We start from the raw sequence: 17678 nt of genomic DNA, 5'->3' as shown, positions 1-17678 counted from the left end.
GTGCCGTGGTCTCCAGGCAGTTCACTCAGCCTGAACTGCACCCTCTGTTTACTCTGTAAAGGGAATGGCTATTGCATATCAGCTTTAATCCTGGCTGTAGCTGTCTGTGAGTCAAAGCTTTGCTCAAAGGCAGCTGTGTCTTCCAGAAAAGCAGGTAGAACACATTGCAGTGTTCTGTCTGATCTGCCTGTAAACAGAGCTGATGACATGTCACTGGAAATGATTGTTCAATTATCCAACAACAGTGCAGAAAAGTGGATTGCATATGCTGAGTGGATTTAGGTGGGAGTATAGCTAGAAGATGCTGAGGGACATGGTTAAGTTTTCTGTTTTAGATCAGAGACCATATGTCTCAAGCAGACCCCTGAGCTTCTACCAGGGCACTGACTGGCACTGCCAGTATTTTTGGCTGTAGATAGAACAGGAGGAGTCATCTATTCAGTTTGCCTTACTTGATACTCATAATTAAACTTTAATTTCCTCAGGAACTTGAATCTGCTACATCTATATTCATAAATTAAGTAGCATCTGAGAACATTCCTGGGCACTGGGACTCCATCTTCTGTCCTGCTGAATTGTAATGCTGAGGATAATAGTATGTTCTCTGCCAGTTGGCTTTAGTGCTAGGGATGACCCAGGGCATATTTGATTTCCTAGCAGCAATGCTGCCCACCAGCCCCACTTCTTGCCTCCCTGTAAGAATTCTCTTCTTTTTGTTCAATAGCTAGTTTGACCCAATATAGAGATATTGAACTGAGTGGAAAAGGGGAGCTTGAACATTGTCTACCCAGAAATCAGGGCAGGGATTTGAATCAAGAATTCCCCTGTTTTCTGAGAGAGGGCACCAGTAATCAAACCCAAAGTGTTTGCTGAGGCAGTCTGCTCTCATACTACAGCAATTCAACTTTTTTACAGTGAACTTGGATTGTATGAGTCAGAGGTACAGGAAAGATAATAACTCTCCAGTCTGGTGAGAGGAGAAGGGGAGAGGAGACTCTCCCCTTGGGACAGGAACTCCTGGGCAGTTGTCTCTGCTTTGATACACGTTCAATAATACACAGAAGATGAGAGCAGGCAGAGCATGTAAGTCAGTGTTGAGGTGGTGAGCAATGAGGCTTTGGATTCACATTGTGGCAGGAGAATGAGGGAATTGCAGCTTGGGAGCTTGTGTTCTGCTTGACTGCTTTTATACCACAACCTCTGAAAAGGAGATTTGCAACATTACTGAGCTAATACAACTTTCTTTACAGCTTTTCAGAAAAAGAATGTTTGAAAAAAGAAGTGTAAGGGTTGGCTTACATGTAAGCCTATGAGTCCAAGGTAGAAATTATTGTGTGGGGGATGCTTATTTTTATGAAAAAGAGGAGGAAAAAAAAAGAAATGTGATTTGATCCAAATTGGAGGAGGTTTGACTGCTATATTGCAAAATATTTGTTTCACTGTGCTTAGGTAAATAATGTAGCAGCAGCCCACACCTCTCCCTTAGAAAGCTGTCTCACAGGCAGCAGTTAATGAACTAGTAATGGAAAAACTCTAATGGGTTCTGCCTTATTATGCCCAAAATAGGCTCACATGTTGACTTTCAGCAGAATCATCAAGAATTTACTTTGCAGCCAAAATGCAAAAAGTTTCTAATAAAAAAAAAACAGTTTCAGCTGGTTTGTGTGACTTCTCTAATAATTCAACATTCATAAAAATGTATGATGAGATTTTTCTCAAATGACAAATTATAGCAGTGAAATTTTCCAGTTCATTACAAAAATAATAAGTTTTTCTTCCCTTCACAGAAGCTAACTATTGGCCAGCATTCACAACAGGTAGAAGGGAAGCCTTTTCTTCCTGATTTTAGAAAAAAAAATATCAGGAATTTAGTGTTTAGAAAACGAGGGTTCAGCAGTGCTGCCCTGGAACAGCAGGGCTGTGGCTGAGCAATGCAGAGGGAAGCAGCCTGCCTTGCCTCTGTGGAGTTTTCTGTCTCTCCTGGATGAAGTCTTTGGGAGTCTGCTTCCAACATAAGGCACTTAGCATCTGTAAAGGGAGAGCAGAACATCCATCAAACATGGAAAGATCAAAAACTGTGACTCCCTGTGGGGTGACTGTTGGGAGGGAAACAGCTGAACAATGTTGAACATATTCAGATCTCTGGCTTCACCTAATGCACACTGTGAAGGCTGTGTTTGTAATCAAATGCTGATTCATTGTTATGGATGCAGAAAATCTTTTGTGCTTCTGCCTTTAAGACACTGCTCCATTAGTTGTTTGAGAGGCAACACTGCTTCTGCCTCCTCTCAGACAAATACAAGCATAAATGTTAATCTGAAGTGTGACTTTGTATTGCTGAAAAGGCAGGCCTGGTTGTTGAATGTCTTGGGAGGTGGCTTGATGCTTGGTACACTGAAATAACTTAAGAGCTGACAAGGGCATGTAAAAAATCAACTTTAAGAAAAAAATAATCACGATACTGAAACCTCAATGATAATTTGTCTCTTCATGGTTATCAAGACTGGACATGCTCATGCTTGTCACCCTGGGTTTTTAAGATTTTCTAAGCCTTCTGATGTTGACATTCTTGTAGTGAATTTTCTCACACACTTTCTGTAAATAACTCATTGTTTTGCATTCCTTTATGGAGGAGGAGAGAGTTGATGGACTGTTGGTTTAACCAGTGGCATTGGAGAGGTGCCACTGTCACCCTCCAATCCACTGTCACTGTTGGAAAACTATAAATGTTGGAGTCAGAAAATAAACGGCCCTTTTTTCTCTTTCACCTTGAGAACGGTGTGAGCGTGTGTTCTTTTGTGTCCTATAGCGACACATGCTCAGGAGTCAGGAACCACTGTGGTTTTGAGGACAAAATCACTGAAACAGTTGAATTCTTCACTTTGAAAGACTCCTCACCCCAGTAGCTAAAACAGCCTTTAAATTTCAGCTCATCTGCTTCTGATGGTCTGGGTACATAAAAAATTCCATGATAGCCTTTCCTCAGTGCTCATCCTTGTCAGCTTAGCAGGGCCAAGACAGGAGCTCTGCAATGCTCCCAGAGGATGCTTCTGGCAGATCCCATGGTGCAGGCAGCACAGAGATATATTTTGTGCTACATGAAGAATCAAACTGCTCCTTCTTCCCAAGGGGATTTCCTCAAAATTTGGTTGTTTTCATGCTCCTAGGAGGAACTTTTTCTGCATTAGCAGGTGGTGATGGATAGAAAAAGCAGGTGCTATTTCCTTGAACAGTTCTTGTGGGAGTAAATTTATCCTGATAATAAGTGCAATTATTTTTAAAGCGTTATGTGTTCAATAGCTGTTATGTGGTATAAGTGCTTGATGTGTGGTGTGGCTTTTCTTATGTTGGTTCTGTCCTAGCTCAAAAAACATGTTGCTTCTAAACAAATCAAACCCCATTTAATTAGCAAAGTGCCTTCCATAGTTCTTTCTATGATGAGTAGGTTATTGTCTCAGCAGCATCAAATTCAGTGAGAAAAAAATCTAAGAAGTGTTAATTTGTTCTCTGGAAATAGCAGGATTGGGGATGAGCAGGCAGCATCAAAACAGAATAAAATCTCACATACATGGTTGCTGGTTTATGGAAATGACCTTTCATCTTTCAAAGACAAAAGTCTTCCACTGGGAGATGGAATGCACAAAACAGCTTGACAAGACAGCCTGTAAATGAGTGTCTCTAACATAGGCATAGCTAATATTTTCTATTATTGCTATGTAGCACTCTCTGAGCAGCAATCAGTTCCATTTAAATGTGATTAATATGAAAGTAATAATGTTCCAAACTTCATTCTTGTACATACTGTCAGATGAAAGATTGTTGCTTTGTTTTTTGAATAATCTGGTAGGGAAATAAAATGAAAGTCTAATTCCTGTGAAACTGCCACTGCTCTTCTCAGTTCTGCATTGTCTGAATTTTCCAGGGTGTTGAAGGTGTTCCTGTCCCGAACGGCTCAGCGAATTCCATACATGACAGGTGGGAGAGTGATGAGGATGCTGTCTGTTATTCTCCTGGTAGTCTTTTGGTTTCTCATTGGCTGGACTTCTGCAATAACCCAAAATTTGGAGAGAAACATTCCACTCATTGGTCAAGGGCAAACATCTGACCATCTGATCTTCAATATGTGCCTCATAGACCGCTGGGATTACATGATGGCTGTTGGTATGTTAATTTTCTAATTTATCTTTAATTTCTATAAAAAAGCTTGGTTGCCTTTTAATTTTTCTTCTTTTAGAATATCTTAAAGTTTTGTCAGACTGCCTAATATGTGAGAACTACAGCAGTAAAATATCAGCATATAGGTTTTTTAAATGGGCTGAGAAGTAAAATAAAATATGCTGACACTTCTATGACTTTCAAAGGTTTGTAACTTGGATTGTAGTAACAAAGTGATGGGTGCTCAAGACATTTCATCTTTGAAGGCAGAAGGAAGAAGTAGCTGTTCTACTATTGAAGCTCTTCAATAGTTCTTCTGCTATTGAAGTGAGAAATTGTAACTAGTTTAATGAAGGCTTTTTGATTTTGCACCACAGAACTGGTCAGAGTTCTTGTGTGACGAGGGAAAGAACTTCCACCACCACTCATTCATAACCTTACAGAAATTGGTATCAAAGTACAGGGAAGAGGAAATGAACATCAAATGCACCAACTTGATGCATTTGTTAGGTGTGCTTTGAGTGCATGGAATAGGCAGGAGCTAAAAATGACACCCTGCAGAAGTCATATAAAGCAGAGAAAGGATTAGTTTTTGTTTCCTTAACTCTGTAAGAAACAGTGGGTTCCCTGTGCCAGGGTTCAGCTGAACAGTGTGATGTGCTTTCTCCCACGCAGTGCTTCCACCTCGAGCCAGTGTTGCTTGTACAGCCCAGGCTAGCCACCCACTGTCTCAAATACTTCAGTGTTTTGAAATCTGAAATAAATTCCTACTTTTCTGCCCTTTCCCTGCTTCTCCCAAGGACATCCCACTGACAGAGCTCTGCTGCTGAGGATTAGGGAGAGGTAATGGTGGCTTCTCCACATGAGAGTGCAGATGAGATGCACGGAAGTGTTTTCTCTCAGACTGGCATACAGAAACTCAGTATATGACAAAACACTGCTGCCAACTTCCCAGAGGAGGTTCCATGGCTCCAAGGTGCCCCTGTGCTCTGCTTTCCTCTCCTTCTGTAAGATCTCAGAGGCAGTCAGGCACAGGGGTACCCCATCTGTCAATATCCTCACTGGTAAACCATGCAGAGAAGAGTAGAAAGGAGCTTGTTTTGAAATGCCTCTCAATTTGGGTGCTTTTGGAGGGTGTACTTTGCAGTAATGGAACAGTAGTATTGGCAGAGATGTTGTAAAATTAACAAAAGAGAATTAAATGTGAAACACTTGATGATGTCATCTGAACTAACCGATTTTGGATCAAAATTTTGGTGTATTTGACAGTGTAGTTTTATTAATATTTTGATAGTGGTGGTTTTTGAATAATGGCAACAAATGTTTTTAGTCTCTGGGTTTTATAATTCTGGTGGTGTAGTGATTAACAATTCAGATCTTAATACCCAATTCTGATCAATTGTATATTTTGGCAAAAAATTAAGTAAGTTGCTGTCTGCCAAGTATTGAAAAAAAGTAAGGATTGTTTTTTTAAGGTATGTTTACATTTAGAGGAATTTTTAATGTTTTTCAAAATACACCCAGGGGTATTAGAAGCAAAGCGAGCTCTTAGCCTGCAAAATAGGGCAGAATTTCTTTTGTTCAGTCATTTTGTCTTCTTTCCTGCACTATCTCATAAACAGAATTATGCAACTCTTCAGTAAACTAAGCAGTCATATTAGTGGTACCAAGAGATGTGCACCTACAAGACTGTAGTAACATGTGTGGTATATATATATATATATAATTTATATTTATATTTATATTTGTGTCTGCATGTGACTTCAAGATTTTTATTGCTAATAGCAGCCTCAAAAGCTTACAGTCAGTAGGAACTAGTCCCAAACTTAGATACTTCATCTCAGAAATGGGTCAGAAGTAATATCCTTAACACAGAATTCCTTTTATTCCTATGTTAGCAGCCTTACAAAATATAATATGTAATAAATTAATTGATAGATTCTGCTATTTGATTTCAAATGCTTAAATAAAAATGGTGGATGGTAATTGATTAAAGACTTTTCATTTAATTTAATTTTTTCAGGCACAGTATTTTATATAAATCTAGTGAGTGTTTTGCAATATATTCTGTCACTTGTAGCCCTTTCTGGAACACTTCCCTATTTCACTCGGCTGTCAACACTTCACTGTAATGCAGACAGGAAATTTTCAAGGTCACAGATTAGTGAAGTGAGAATTAACAAGGCTCTGCTAGAAAGTCATAATGAGATGAATCCTTTATGCTACCAGAGATTATTGGAATTGGGATTTATGAAGCATTTTCCATACTAATCATGCTACTTAGACTCTATCTCTGGAGACTTTTATTACAGTGAATGTTTTATATTTACATTTCCATTAAGTCTAAGAGGATGGTCTCTGTGAGAGATGTAGGGACTTATACACAATGGTTATCACTGTTTCTAGCATTGCCTCTGTACTCTGTGATATGCTTATGAGAAAAATTAGCATTCAGTAAATCTTACTTTATCTACATAATGTAATGTAAGTTACTGTGTATTTTCCTTTGCTTTGTAAGTTAGTGTGTATTTTCCTTAGGGTTGGATACTTGTGAGTAGCTTATTTGTTACTTGCCTTATTGTTTTATTTCCTGTGTGTTAGTTTCTGCATCCCTTTCAAGGTCAGGGCATCAGTCTCATTGAAAATCCATGGCATGGTTGACAGTCTGAGATTGCAGAGAAAGACCTGAGGCCTTGAAAATACTCACTCACAAAGTCTTTTTCTTATGGCCTGAATATATTCTCTACCTCTACCTGTCACTGTTAGATTTTGACTTAGAAAACAACTCCAAGTGATAAACTTCTGCTACCTACAGGCTTGCAGTGTCACAAATCAAACTACTATTCTTTATCCTGAGGGGAAGACATCCTATAAGTGTAAGAGATATTGTTCCAGGATTTAAAACAGCTTCCCAGAAAGTGGAAAAAGAGACAATATAATAAGTTTAATGAACAAAGCCCCAGGGAGGAGACAAAGGCAGGCAGAGAGATAAACATGCATGCACAAGCACAAACAAAAGGCAGAGGTGAAATCTTGATAGGTGAATGTTCCTAACTTCAACAGGGCCAGTTTCACCCCAAATGGATAGGCAAGTTTTTTAAAATCCCCCATACATTCTGTGTGTGTTTTTCAGTTTTTATTTAGACAGAGTGAATGACAGGTATTAACTAAGCACAGGGAGATGTTTTTCCCCTGCACTGTTAGATTTCTGGCTGGCAGGAGCAGTGCTGCTCCTCTGTGCTGAGCTGCTGCCATGGCCCTCACCTCTGTAGCTCATGCTTTGGGTCTTGGGCGTCAGGAAGGTTTCAAATATGAAAATTCCTCATAATTACTGCATGCTTTCAGCAATTCAGCCAGGAAAAGGAACAAAATGAGTATTTTTGAACTGTTCCCAGAAGAACAGTCCACTACCACTGTTCATTTGTTGATACTTAACATACATAATCTTTGTGTCTAATGAGGGCATGAGGTGCCAGGACAGGCTCTGACAAACTGGGCATCAAGACTGTCTGTACAGTTTCGAGCTAGGGCATTGTAATACATCCTTATGAGGCCCTTTTATTAAATTTTCTACAGGCCCTCTGCTGCATTCAGTGAATGAGAGATTATTATTTCTTTTTGTTATCCCCATTTGATGTGGCCCTATGCCATATTTGGGGTGTGTTGTTCAGAGCAAGCAATGAATAAAGAACTGTTCATTTCCAAATGGGCATTTTTAAACATGTTACCCTTAGCATCAGTGTACAAAGATTAAAGCCAAAATTATCCATTTTCAGTGTCTGTCTTGAGACATGGAGGACTGGTTTTTCAGAGTACTGTTCATAGCCTCCTCTGTGGAAAGCACAACCAGGAGATGCTTAGAATTCAGCACTGGTGTGGATCTGGCTTCATTTCTCACATTAGATACTCAAAAAATATATCATGTAAAAATAGTAATCACTTGTGAAAAGCTTATTCTAAGTGATAAAGCCAGGGATGTATAAAAAGTTTGCAGCAGAAATAGAAAAAGAACAGTGTTTTACAAAGTACCTTCAGCTCTGTCTCTTTTCTGCCTGTAAACCTCTCCTCCTGGCACCCTGCACACCTCTTCAGCAGTCCTTCCACAGTCCACATCACCACACTGTGTGCAGTTCTATGGCATTCATCTCTAGGATAAGGTAAATCTGGAAGAGGATGAGGGATAGCACCAAAGATGGGGAGTGCTGCCGGAACCCCCAGGTTTAGCAGTCTGGGTTGCATTACTCCCTGCAGGAACCTTGCTTTCTCTTGTTACCTGTTATGTGATAAGTTAAATCCCATATCCTTTACTTAGGCATGATTTCTACAAAATATTTCTGCCCAGGAAACCATGTTTGTGTTGCCTGGGCCACGCATTTATGTGTTGGTGAGTGCCATATTTAGTTTCTTCTGCAAGTCCCCTGTGGTTTGGGAGAGGCTGGAAGTTGTTCTGACTTCCTCTTGTCTTTGCACCACTCTTTCTGGAGTCCACTACTGGTACTGCTCCAAATCTTCCCAACACTTTAAGTACTTTGGATGCCATTGGCATTTGCTTGCATCCTCTTTGAGATGTGAGAGAAGAGGCCCCACACTCAGCCAGATCCTGTTCTCCCTCCTTCATCTACACACAAAGAGGTTGATGGGGCATGTGGAGACAAGAAGAGTGTCCAGCTGACTTTAGTAACAACAGTGAGGTGTGGAAGTCATGAGGCAGGACAGCCTTAATTCTAGAGGAATTAAGAAAATGCTTGAGTATAAGGGCTAAAAGAAGTGCAAAAATTAGAGGAGCTCCTAGAGACCCGAGAATGACATGTTTAGTGCAGTGAGGCTCCTAGGTCTGTTGCTCACACTCAAGTCAGTGGATATGTCTCCACTGTAAGCAAAAGCCATCTCTAGGGTACCCTGAAGCCATGGGACTCACAGACCATGGTCTGCATGGCCCTTGCATCACTTTGAGTAGACCTGCAAGGCAGTCTTGTGATGATTTGGGGGACAGAGTATGCTGTGCCTCCCACCAGCCCAAGGACCCCACTCTTCTCTCTCAGCCTTCACAGCCACAGGCCATGGAAGTTCTGGAAGGAAAAAAAGTCTGAATCTGGCACCATCAATTCTTATACTACAAATAGCTCTCTTTATTGCTGTGTATAGCTAATTAAAATGATGCTGAGATATGGTGGGAGAGACAGATAAACCTCTGGTAATTTATAATTTGCTAGGAATAACTCAACACTAAAGACTTGTAATCACAGTTCATTGAAATATATGAAAATCCTTTCAGTTGAAGAAAAAAGCTTCTCCTATGACATGGTGCAACTCTCCAGGTGGGAGATTGGACACAGCGATGCAGAAAGAGATTGCGTTGGCTGGCAGCACAGGAGCAATTGAGGACACAATTTTTTTTCCAGTTTTAAAATGGTGCATGCTCAGCTCCAGCTGGCACCCTGAGTGAATGAACGGATGGAAGAGCTGTGCTTCCAGATCCATAGCTCCCTTCATCTCAGTAAATGGGATTTAAAATGTAGTGAAGTGTGGTAGAGAAATAGATGAGTTGCTGTAGCTGTGTTATGGATCTAAGTAGAGTGGTAATCAGTAATTAGAGTTTAAAACATGGGGAAAAAATTGTTGGAACAGTACTATTTTACCAGGAGTGTAGAGTTCAGAATACCAATTGAACTTAGGCAAGTCACAGCTTTAATGTCACCATCCCTGGGGAGCAGTGGCCTGGTTTTGGCCTGTGGTGGTGCTTTTTAAACAAGTAAGTGTGGTCAGACATAAAGCTTTATACAGAGCCATGAAAATGGGCTTTAATCTTTCAGGGCTGTCTTCTTTTTGCAAGTAGCTCCTGGACAGCAGAGTGCAAGTGAGCACAGGAATGGATGTCCTGGCTCCAGAGAGCCCACAGCTCTTTACATCATCTTCATCAAGGGACTGGCATGAAGAAGGGAATGAAGAGAAAGGCATTTCTGCCAGGCTAGGAGGGCTGAGAAGCAACCAGGATAGTCTGAAATAATTCACATTCCTCTCCTGACCATGGCAGGAAGGAAACCCACAGTTTAGGACTTAAGCTCTTCACAAATATGGGTAAATTTATTTCCACTCTTGTCCTGAATGGCAGAGTGGCATTATCCCCATTTTACACAGGCAGAGCTGAGGCACAGTGAGATTAGGGTTATATGGTCCATTTAATATGGTTGTCCATGTTGCAATGCCTTTGGCTCAGTTACAGAGCTTAGTCAAATATATTTGCAACATTTGTAAGGTCTCACTGGCAACAAATACAGCCCTGCATGCTTATTTTTGCTGCAAATCGCAGCAAAATGCGTATTTGGCACCCAAATAGCAAGAAAAATGCTCCCACTTCTGCAAAAAATGATGACCTATGCAAAGTTTGGATTGAATGAGGACCTCAATGCATTTTTTTTTCATATTCATAGAATATGAGAATATGAGCCTGAGGCATGGGCAGAGTTACAAGTCAGTTGTGCATGTGTGCTAGACCACTTTCCCCCCTTGCAGTCTTTCCTGTTGTTCACTAGACATCCAAATGTCATTTGCAACAAATTGCAGAGCCTTCTTCATTAGGCAGCCTTGATTAGGTGAAGTACAGACATCTGCATAGCAGGAGTGAAAGCGGCAATGGATTAACGTGGGGATTTGCTTCTGCTTGGAGCAACACAGACCACTGCATGTTTAGCAAACCTAGAAAATATGTTACCCCAGATCTGTTGAGAAAGTTTGATTAAGTCAGTAATAACAACCCTGTGTCCATCCTTTTCTGTAAAGCAGATACATACCACAAACTATGGATATATATCATTGCCCTTCATTATCAGAAGATGCAGAATATGAGCAGTGGCCTGAAAAGATCTCAAGTGAGTGGTCATGGCTCACTCTGCATTGTAACAGGCCAGTGGCACTGGGCAAGTCTGGCCCAGTGTGTTGGATGATCAAGCTAAGTGCTCCAAATTGCTTCCTTTTCCAAAAACATAATCAGCATCATGAAGACAAGGAAGAATCCTGATTTTTAAGCACCAATAATTATACTAAGCAGGTTGATCAGATAATGCAAAGACCAGATAAAAGGTTCTCTGGATAAGAAGTAGGTAGTGACTAAGAAGAGAGATATTTAAAGACAAATTCATTTGTGCACATGACATATTGAGGTCACTTTACATTTTCATCTCCTACCTTCCATTCATATCTGCATCCATTTATGCCTTTAAAGCAACTGTGCCTTTTCTTAACCTCTTATCTATCAGAGATTTTCTCCCAAATCTGAATGCCTGTTTTGGACAATTATTGGGTAACTGCTGCAAGGTTTTTTTTCAGAGCTCTTTTATGTTTTATTGTTTTGACTCTGCATTTTCTGTCCAGAGAACAGCTGACAGCTCTCTGTCCTAGGAATTTCCATAATTTTTTCAGAAGGGGAAAGGAAGGATTTTTAGGTTTTGTGCTTGATACATGAAATGGGATAATTTTTAAGCCTTGTGCTAAATCACAGAAACAAGATCACGTGTTTTGAGCTTTGAGTTTGCTCTGGACAGGTACGCAGTATGATAAGATATTTCTTCAGTGGTCAGAAAGTCACTTTTCTACACCAGACTTTTAGTGGAAAATTATTCAGCAAGCCAAATAGGAATTTCATATCACACTTCATAGATTTTGACCATTAAAGATAATTGGTGCAAAGCAGTCACTAGTGTCCCATAAACAGTCTAAGAGAGAGATAAATTGTACATTAGAACCTGGCTGCATGGTGGCCAGATATACTCAATTATCTATCTGTCTATCTATCTATCTATCTATCTTTCTATCTATCTGTCTATCAATTATATCTTTGTTATTCATTGCAGTAATAAATACATTAATATGTTACCTTACTTTATATTGCAAATGTAAAAAGGCCATGTAGGAAAAAAATACAGCAAAAATTTTTAACACCTTCAGATTTTTGTTGCAAATTGCACTAACCATCTGTAGCTAATTATAGGAGCTTGACTTCTCCCCCAAACACAGCTTTTACATCATACATTTAATCTGTTTAATTAATGGTTTAGATAATAAATTGGTTTTCTATCAGTCTGTTTTGTCATTGCTGATGAAATTATTGTAATGTTGGACTTAGCAAGTAAAGGAACTCTGTTATTTTACCTTATGTTTTAAGAGCTCTTCCATATTTGTGTTCCATACCAGATGTCACAGTAATTATTATCTGCAGACAGGAATGCCAACTCTGCTCTAAATGTAAAGCTTTTCTAAAAGTATTATGCAGTGAATGGTACAAACTACTGTTATGTTTCAGTATATTAATACCTTGAATTTGCTTCTTGTCTTAAGAACTCCTTGCAACTATGATTGTGAAACTGAAAACTGAAATTTTCAGAATTAATCAGATCTGGAGATCAGATGTTTCCTGCACTTCTACTTAGCCTAGCTAATTAAAATGGTTGTGTTGTGAGGGTTTTGTTATGTTTTTTAAATGGAAGTATGGCTTTTTCATTTTCATTTGCTCTGTATGCAAAAAAAACCCAAAAAAACAAAAAAAGCAAACCAACCAAAAACCACTTATTCAAAATTACAGCAATTTTATTTTTTCTTCTAAAAGTGAGCAAAATTTGGCCCTCACTCTTTAGTTCAAGTAAGAATACCTTCAACAAATGAAATTTTACATGATTTTTTTTTTATTTCTTTGAAAGCCAAACTTTTTCAAACTCTCAGCCTCTGTTAGCACTTGTACCTGATCTTTTTAGTCAGAAACAAACTTGGGGTTCTTCTCGCTTCAGCTGAGAAAGAGGAAGAAGAACCAGACCATGGGTAGTTTTGTGGAGTGTGCCTGTTATTTCACAATTAGCTCATCTATTCAGTTCTGCTGCTCATGCTGGGGAGCAGCGGAAGTTTGGATGAAAGTAAAATGTGAGGAAATAGGCATTGTCTGGCATGTTAGAGGAGCCCTGCTGAACAGTGTTAGTATGAAGGGTTTCCATAGAAGACAGGACAGTAAGATACAGTGATCTGGCTTTAGCAGCCTAATTCCAACAATTTTCTGCTTTTCAATTTCTTCTAAATCATTATGGAGCAATGAAAGCAATAAATTACAGTTATTTGAGGAGCAATACATTCCAGTGCCATGATTCTGCATATGTGAGGCAACTACCTAAAGAAAAAAACCCAAACGCTAAGATTTGTAAAAAACTTTTATTCTCATTTTATTAAAGCCAAATTTGTATTCCAATTTTGTTCAGGAAAGACTTCAGGATCAAGATGGCTTTGTAAGTCATTTTGTGCAGGAGTTTTCAAGAAACCAGAATGATAGACTTCATTTATAGCATAACTAATTTTCTAGAAATTAAATGGAAGTAGCAGCCACTTTGCCCAAGGGTATGAGTAATTTGGGAAAAACATACCTGCATGTGTGTTTTTGCTGAGCTCAAAACAGGCTGGAACACAGTCTCAGAGGATTCATACTTTTTTTTTTTTTTTCATTTTGACACTCAGTAAAGTTTCAAATCATATTATTACTTAGTCAAAAGATCAAAAAGTTTATTAGTGTTAGGATTTGGTGAGGAAGATCTCAAAACCAGCAGTATGGATGGATTATGCCCCTTCAGATGTTTAGGTTTATGTAACTGGTAAGACTGCTGGGTCTATGAAGGCTGTGTTCTAGTAAAAATAGGATCTTGGAGATAGAACATGTATTTTTCATTAAGAAATGTGCTAAGTGTTGTTCAGAGTTCAAACTGAGCTCTTTTCATAGCACAGAGATATCTGTGTGACCCAATTCATTTTATCCAGATTTGTCTCTTATTGATTTTAGCTGGAATTAATAGCAATATTTGAAGTTTCAAAATGGTATAACAATATATTATAGATAAGTTACAGCAGTCATGGATTACAAGATGTGGAGGAACTGGAGGGTGTGTTATTATGAGATATCCAGTGCTGACATTATATTTTAGTCTGCTCTTAATGGTGGGTTCACAAGCATTTGTGTCATTACTGAAACCAGACCAGTAATTATTTGCTGACCAGTTCCACAGGGCGATGTCACTGATCACCAGGTTTAGTTACAGTACAGAAAAACTATTGGCAAAAAGAAGTCTAAAAACCAATTTATTTTCTAGTATACTGCATTTAAGTGTAGTTTCTATTGCAAAAATTCAACAAGACAAAAGAAGTGTATGAGTAACAGTGGGATCACAGTTTCTGAAGCTGGTCTGGAGCAGTGCTGGCAGTGCAGGGGTCTAACATGAGCTGCACATTACTGGGTGGCACTCAAACACTTCAGCCACTGGCAACCCAGACTGCAAGGCAAGAGGGACTGGCACCAGCTCTATTCATAACTGCATGACAGAGCTGCAGGGTGTTTTTCTGGGAGTTTTTTTGAGGTGGTTAGGAAATCACCTCATTTGTATCAAGGTCAAAATGATGTCACATCAGGCTGTCCACTGGAAGCTGAAGTTAGTGTACTGTTGGGTGCAGATGAGCTGTCTCTATCTGAATTGTTTAGGCTGGTCCAGACACTCTACTTTTTCTCCTTTTTTCCTTTACTTATTTTTCTCCTAAAAGAATCACATCATTTCTTTAACTGGATTAGACCCTCAGAAGTGACTTGTCATATTATGGGTACCAGCAGAATTAACTGCCTTGAACAGAGGTATTTTTTAAACACAAAATGCCTTGTTTTATCTAAGTTATAAACCTTTGAAATGAAAGTGTTGTCTTAAAAAGCATATAGTAGCACTGGTAGTAGCACTGTATCTGCCTCTGTAACAAGAACCAGAGCTACAATTAAAAATACTTGTTATTTGAAGTGATGTCAGACTTCTGTAGTACCAATTATAAAACCAAGCAAGACAGTTTTAGACATTGTCTCAGAGTTTGTCAATTGGTAAACTGAAATGCCATGAATGCAAAGGTTCCTGATGTGGAAATAGATGTGTAAAATTAAAACCAAATGTATCATGTACAGTGACAATATCCAAAGAGTTTGACTGTCTATGTGTGTACTTATATACATGTGTATTGTCTTTGCTTAGATACTCACACATACAGAAGATACTGTAGTGCTTCAAATTTCCTTCCATCTATAAAACTAATTGCAAATTATTTCTTTTTGTTCTTCTCACAGCTGAATTTTTATTCCTCTTGTGGGGTGTTTATCTCTGCTATGCAGTGCGGACAGTCCCATCAGCATTTCATGAGCCACGTTATATGGCTGTTGCAGTTCACAATGAGCTCATTATCTCTGCTATATTCCATACAATTAGGCAAGTGATCTGTAGATCTAGTAATTAACCATTTATCTTTCAGGTTTCCTATGGTGCAACTTAGAGTGGGTGAATTGGGATAGGATGCATAATGGAAGGTCTTATAAATATTTGTTTCTGCAAATTAAGTGCTTACTAAACTTAAAACTGTTCCCATGGGATCCAAGAATATGAAATTTTATAATTAGGGTTTTTTTCTGTATAGTTAGGTGATATTTTCTTAGATCAAAGTTGAGTGTGTATGATAAATTAGGTATAGCAATTCCACTGTCTGTCTTCAGTCATCTACATACCATTCACTGTTTTGTATCCCTAGAAAAACAGCAGGTAAGAATGTTGGTTTGTATGAACTTTACTGATGTGTAACAGATTGGTGAGCTGCTGCTGCTATGTGTTAAGATGATTGTACTGGTTTGGGCATGAAGCATAGTGTTTTATATGCTGACATAAAAAAATTGTTACACATATAATGCTGTATCAGTAATATAAAGCCCATGTTTCTTCTGAAGTCTATAATGAGCTCTGCATTTCATACTTGTAAATTATCTGGGTAGTAACAAATAAATAAGGGTCTTTGCTAGAGCTACATGAAAATTTACTGAATCTGGCTTTCCTACAGAGTACCCTGTAGAAATGAATTAGTCCTAAAAAATGCAAAAAAAGGAAGATAACATGAGTTTCATCTCGTCCTGTAAAAACTCTTAAGTCTTTCTTCTAACATTCTCACACCTTCTTTTGCCTCCTAACAGATTTTATCTACTAAGTTGGTTTTTTTTTTACATTACTTCATTGACAGTCTTCAAATACTCTTCTCTGTTCCTTGATCTGTCTTGGCACTAACATTTGTCCTTGTCTTCTTGATTTTGCTTTCATGGTTTTTTCTGAGTAAACATCAGCAAAGCAAATCCTTCATCTCTGTTCCTTCCTGGTGCTCTTTTCTCTTATCATTGTTATACAGTTCACTGCATTTTTCAGGCATGCCATTTTTTTCCTTCCCCTTCTCCTAACCCCGTATTTCAACACCCACATACACTCAAAATCTATACTCCTTAACACAAATATCTGCAAAGTTATTGTTTAAAATCTTTAATTGATGGCAGCATTTTCCTTTTCATTCCTGATAGACGTAAAATTCACTTACAATACTTTTGAGTTTATTATTACCAATATGACAGTTTCTCAGTCAATTTTCCCCCATTGATGTATATTCCTAAACTGTGTGTTGAGCCATGTTAGAACATACAGTTCAGAGGTATTTTTGTAGGCTGCAAGTTTCTTTTAACAATAGAACAGGAGGCAAGTAACCTTGGATGAAAGAAAGGGGAATATGTGGCATTTAAATACATTCCTTATGAAGGAGACACAAAGGGATTAAGTCTTTCAGTTTGTCTTGACAATCCTGTGCCTGCAGCCTAAGGTCTGCTGTTCCTATTCTTCCTTCTTTTCTTTTTTTTTTCTTTTTTTTTTTTTTAGTTTTAATGTACATTTTGTATTGATTCTTTCCCATCTGTCTCGTATATGCTGGTTTGTTGAAGAAATATTGTGTAGTGTTTATAGATAAGATTGAAAAAATGCACACGATCCCTCCTGAGTCCCTCCTGAGATTATGTCCATTTCTCCATTTCTGCATGCCCAACTCTTAATCCATTTCCTTTTTTTTTTTCTTTTTTTTTTTTTTCCTTTCTATCTTCCCTGCCAAGTTCTGGATGCAACTGAAAGGGCAGAAATGTAAAACTTAGTGTAAAACTTAGATTTATATGACATACCTGAATTGTCATGAAGCTGAAAGTACTGGAGCCTTGAAGGACACCTACAAGGCAGCCATCCAGTCTGAAAACTCCCAAAGCTCATGGAAGATTGATGTGAGCACTAAATAAAACCTTGAACTGTTTGCATTTTGTTTTTGTTTGAAAGTATTCCCATTTCAGAAGCAGAGAATTCTGGATTTTCTTCAGATCATCATAGTATTAAATTCCTGCATTGCTCTTATATTACTGAGAAACCCAAAATTTGTATGGAAAAAATCTCATTCAAATAGAAATCCTATCTTTGCTAGGTCTGAATGGCTACTACAAATGTGATTTTGCATTCAGAGGCATGGTATGGCATGGATACCTTAATCAGTCAAGGTCTCCAGCATAAAGCAAGCAAAAAAGTCTTCACAGAATCTGAGGATTGGATCTGTTAAAGGTTAAGCAAATGCAGTAGCGGCCATCAGGATGTGGGTGCTTTCTCCCACCTGTCTGATGGATCTGGCTG

At 38.7% G+C, this 17678-nt stretch overlaps 1 protein-coding gene across 1 annotated transcript in view; it reads left to right on the top strand.

Moving 5' to 3' along the window:
• GPR158 (G protein-coupled receptor 158) overlaps positions 1-17678 on the top strand; it is a 187893-nt gene that overhangs the window by 159903 nt on the left and 10312 nt on the right. Inside the window, exons 7-8 of the mRNA XM_036400776.2 lie at positions 3923-4161; positions 15281-15419. Of these exons, the coding sequence (XP_036256669.1) occupies positions 3923-4161; positions 15281-15419 (378 nt within the window). The remainder of the gene's footprint in view (positions 1-3922; positions 4162-15280; positions 15420-17678) is intronic.

The sequence above is a fragment of the Molothrus ater genome, chromosome 1 (assembly GCF_012460135.2).
Source record: "Molothrus ater isolate BHLD 08-10-18 breed brown headed cowbird chromosome 1, BPBGC_Mater_1.1, whole genome shotgun sequence".
In the NCBI taxonomy this organism is placed as follows: domain Eukaryota; kingdom Metazoa; phylum Chordata; class Aves; order Passeriformes; family Icteridae; genus Molothrus; species Molothrus ater.
The sequence above is the reverse complement of the archived record's forward strand: the minus strand, read 5'-3'. Positions and strand labels throughout refer to the sequence as shown.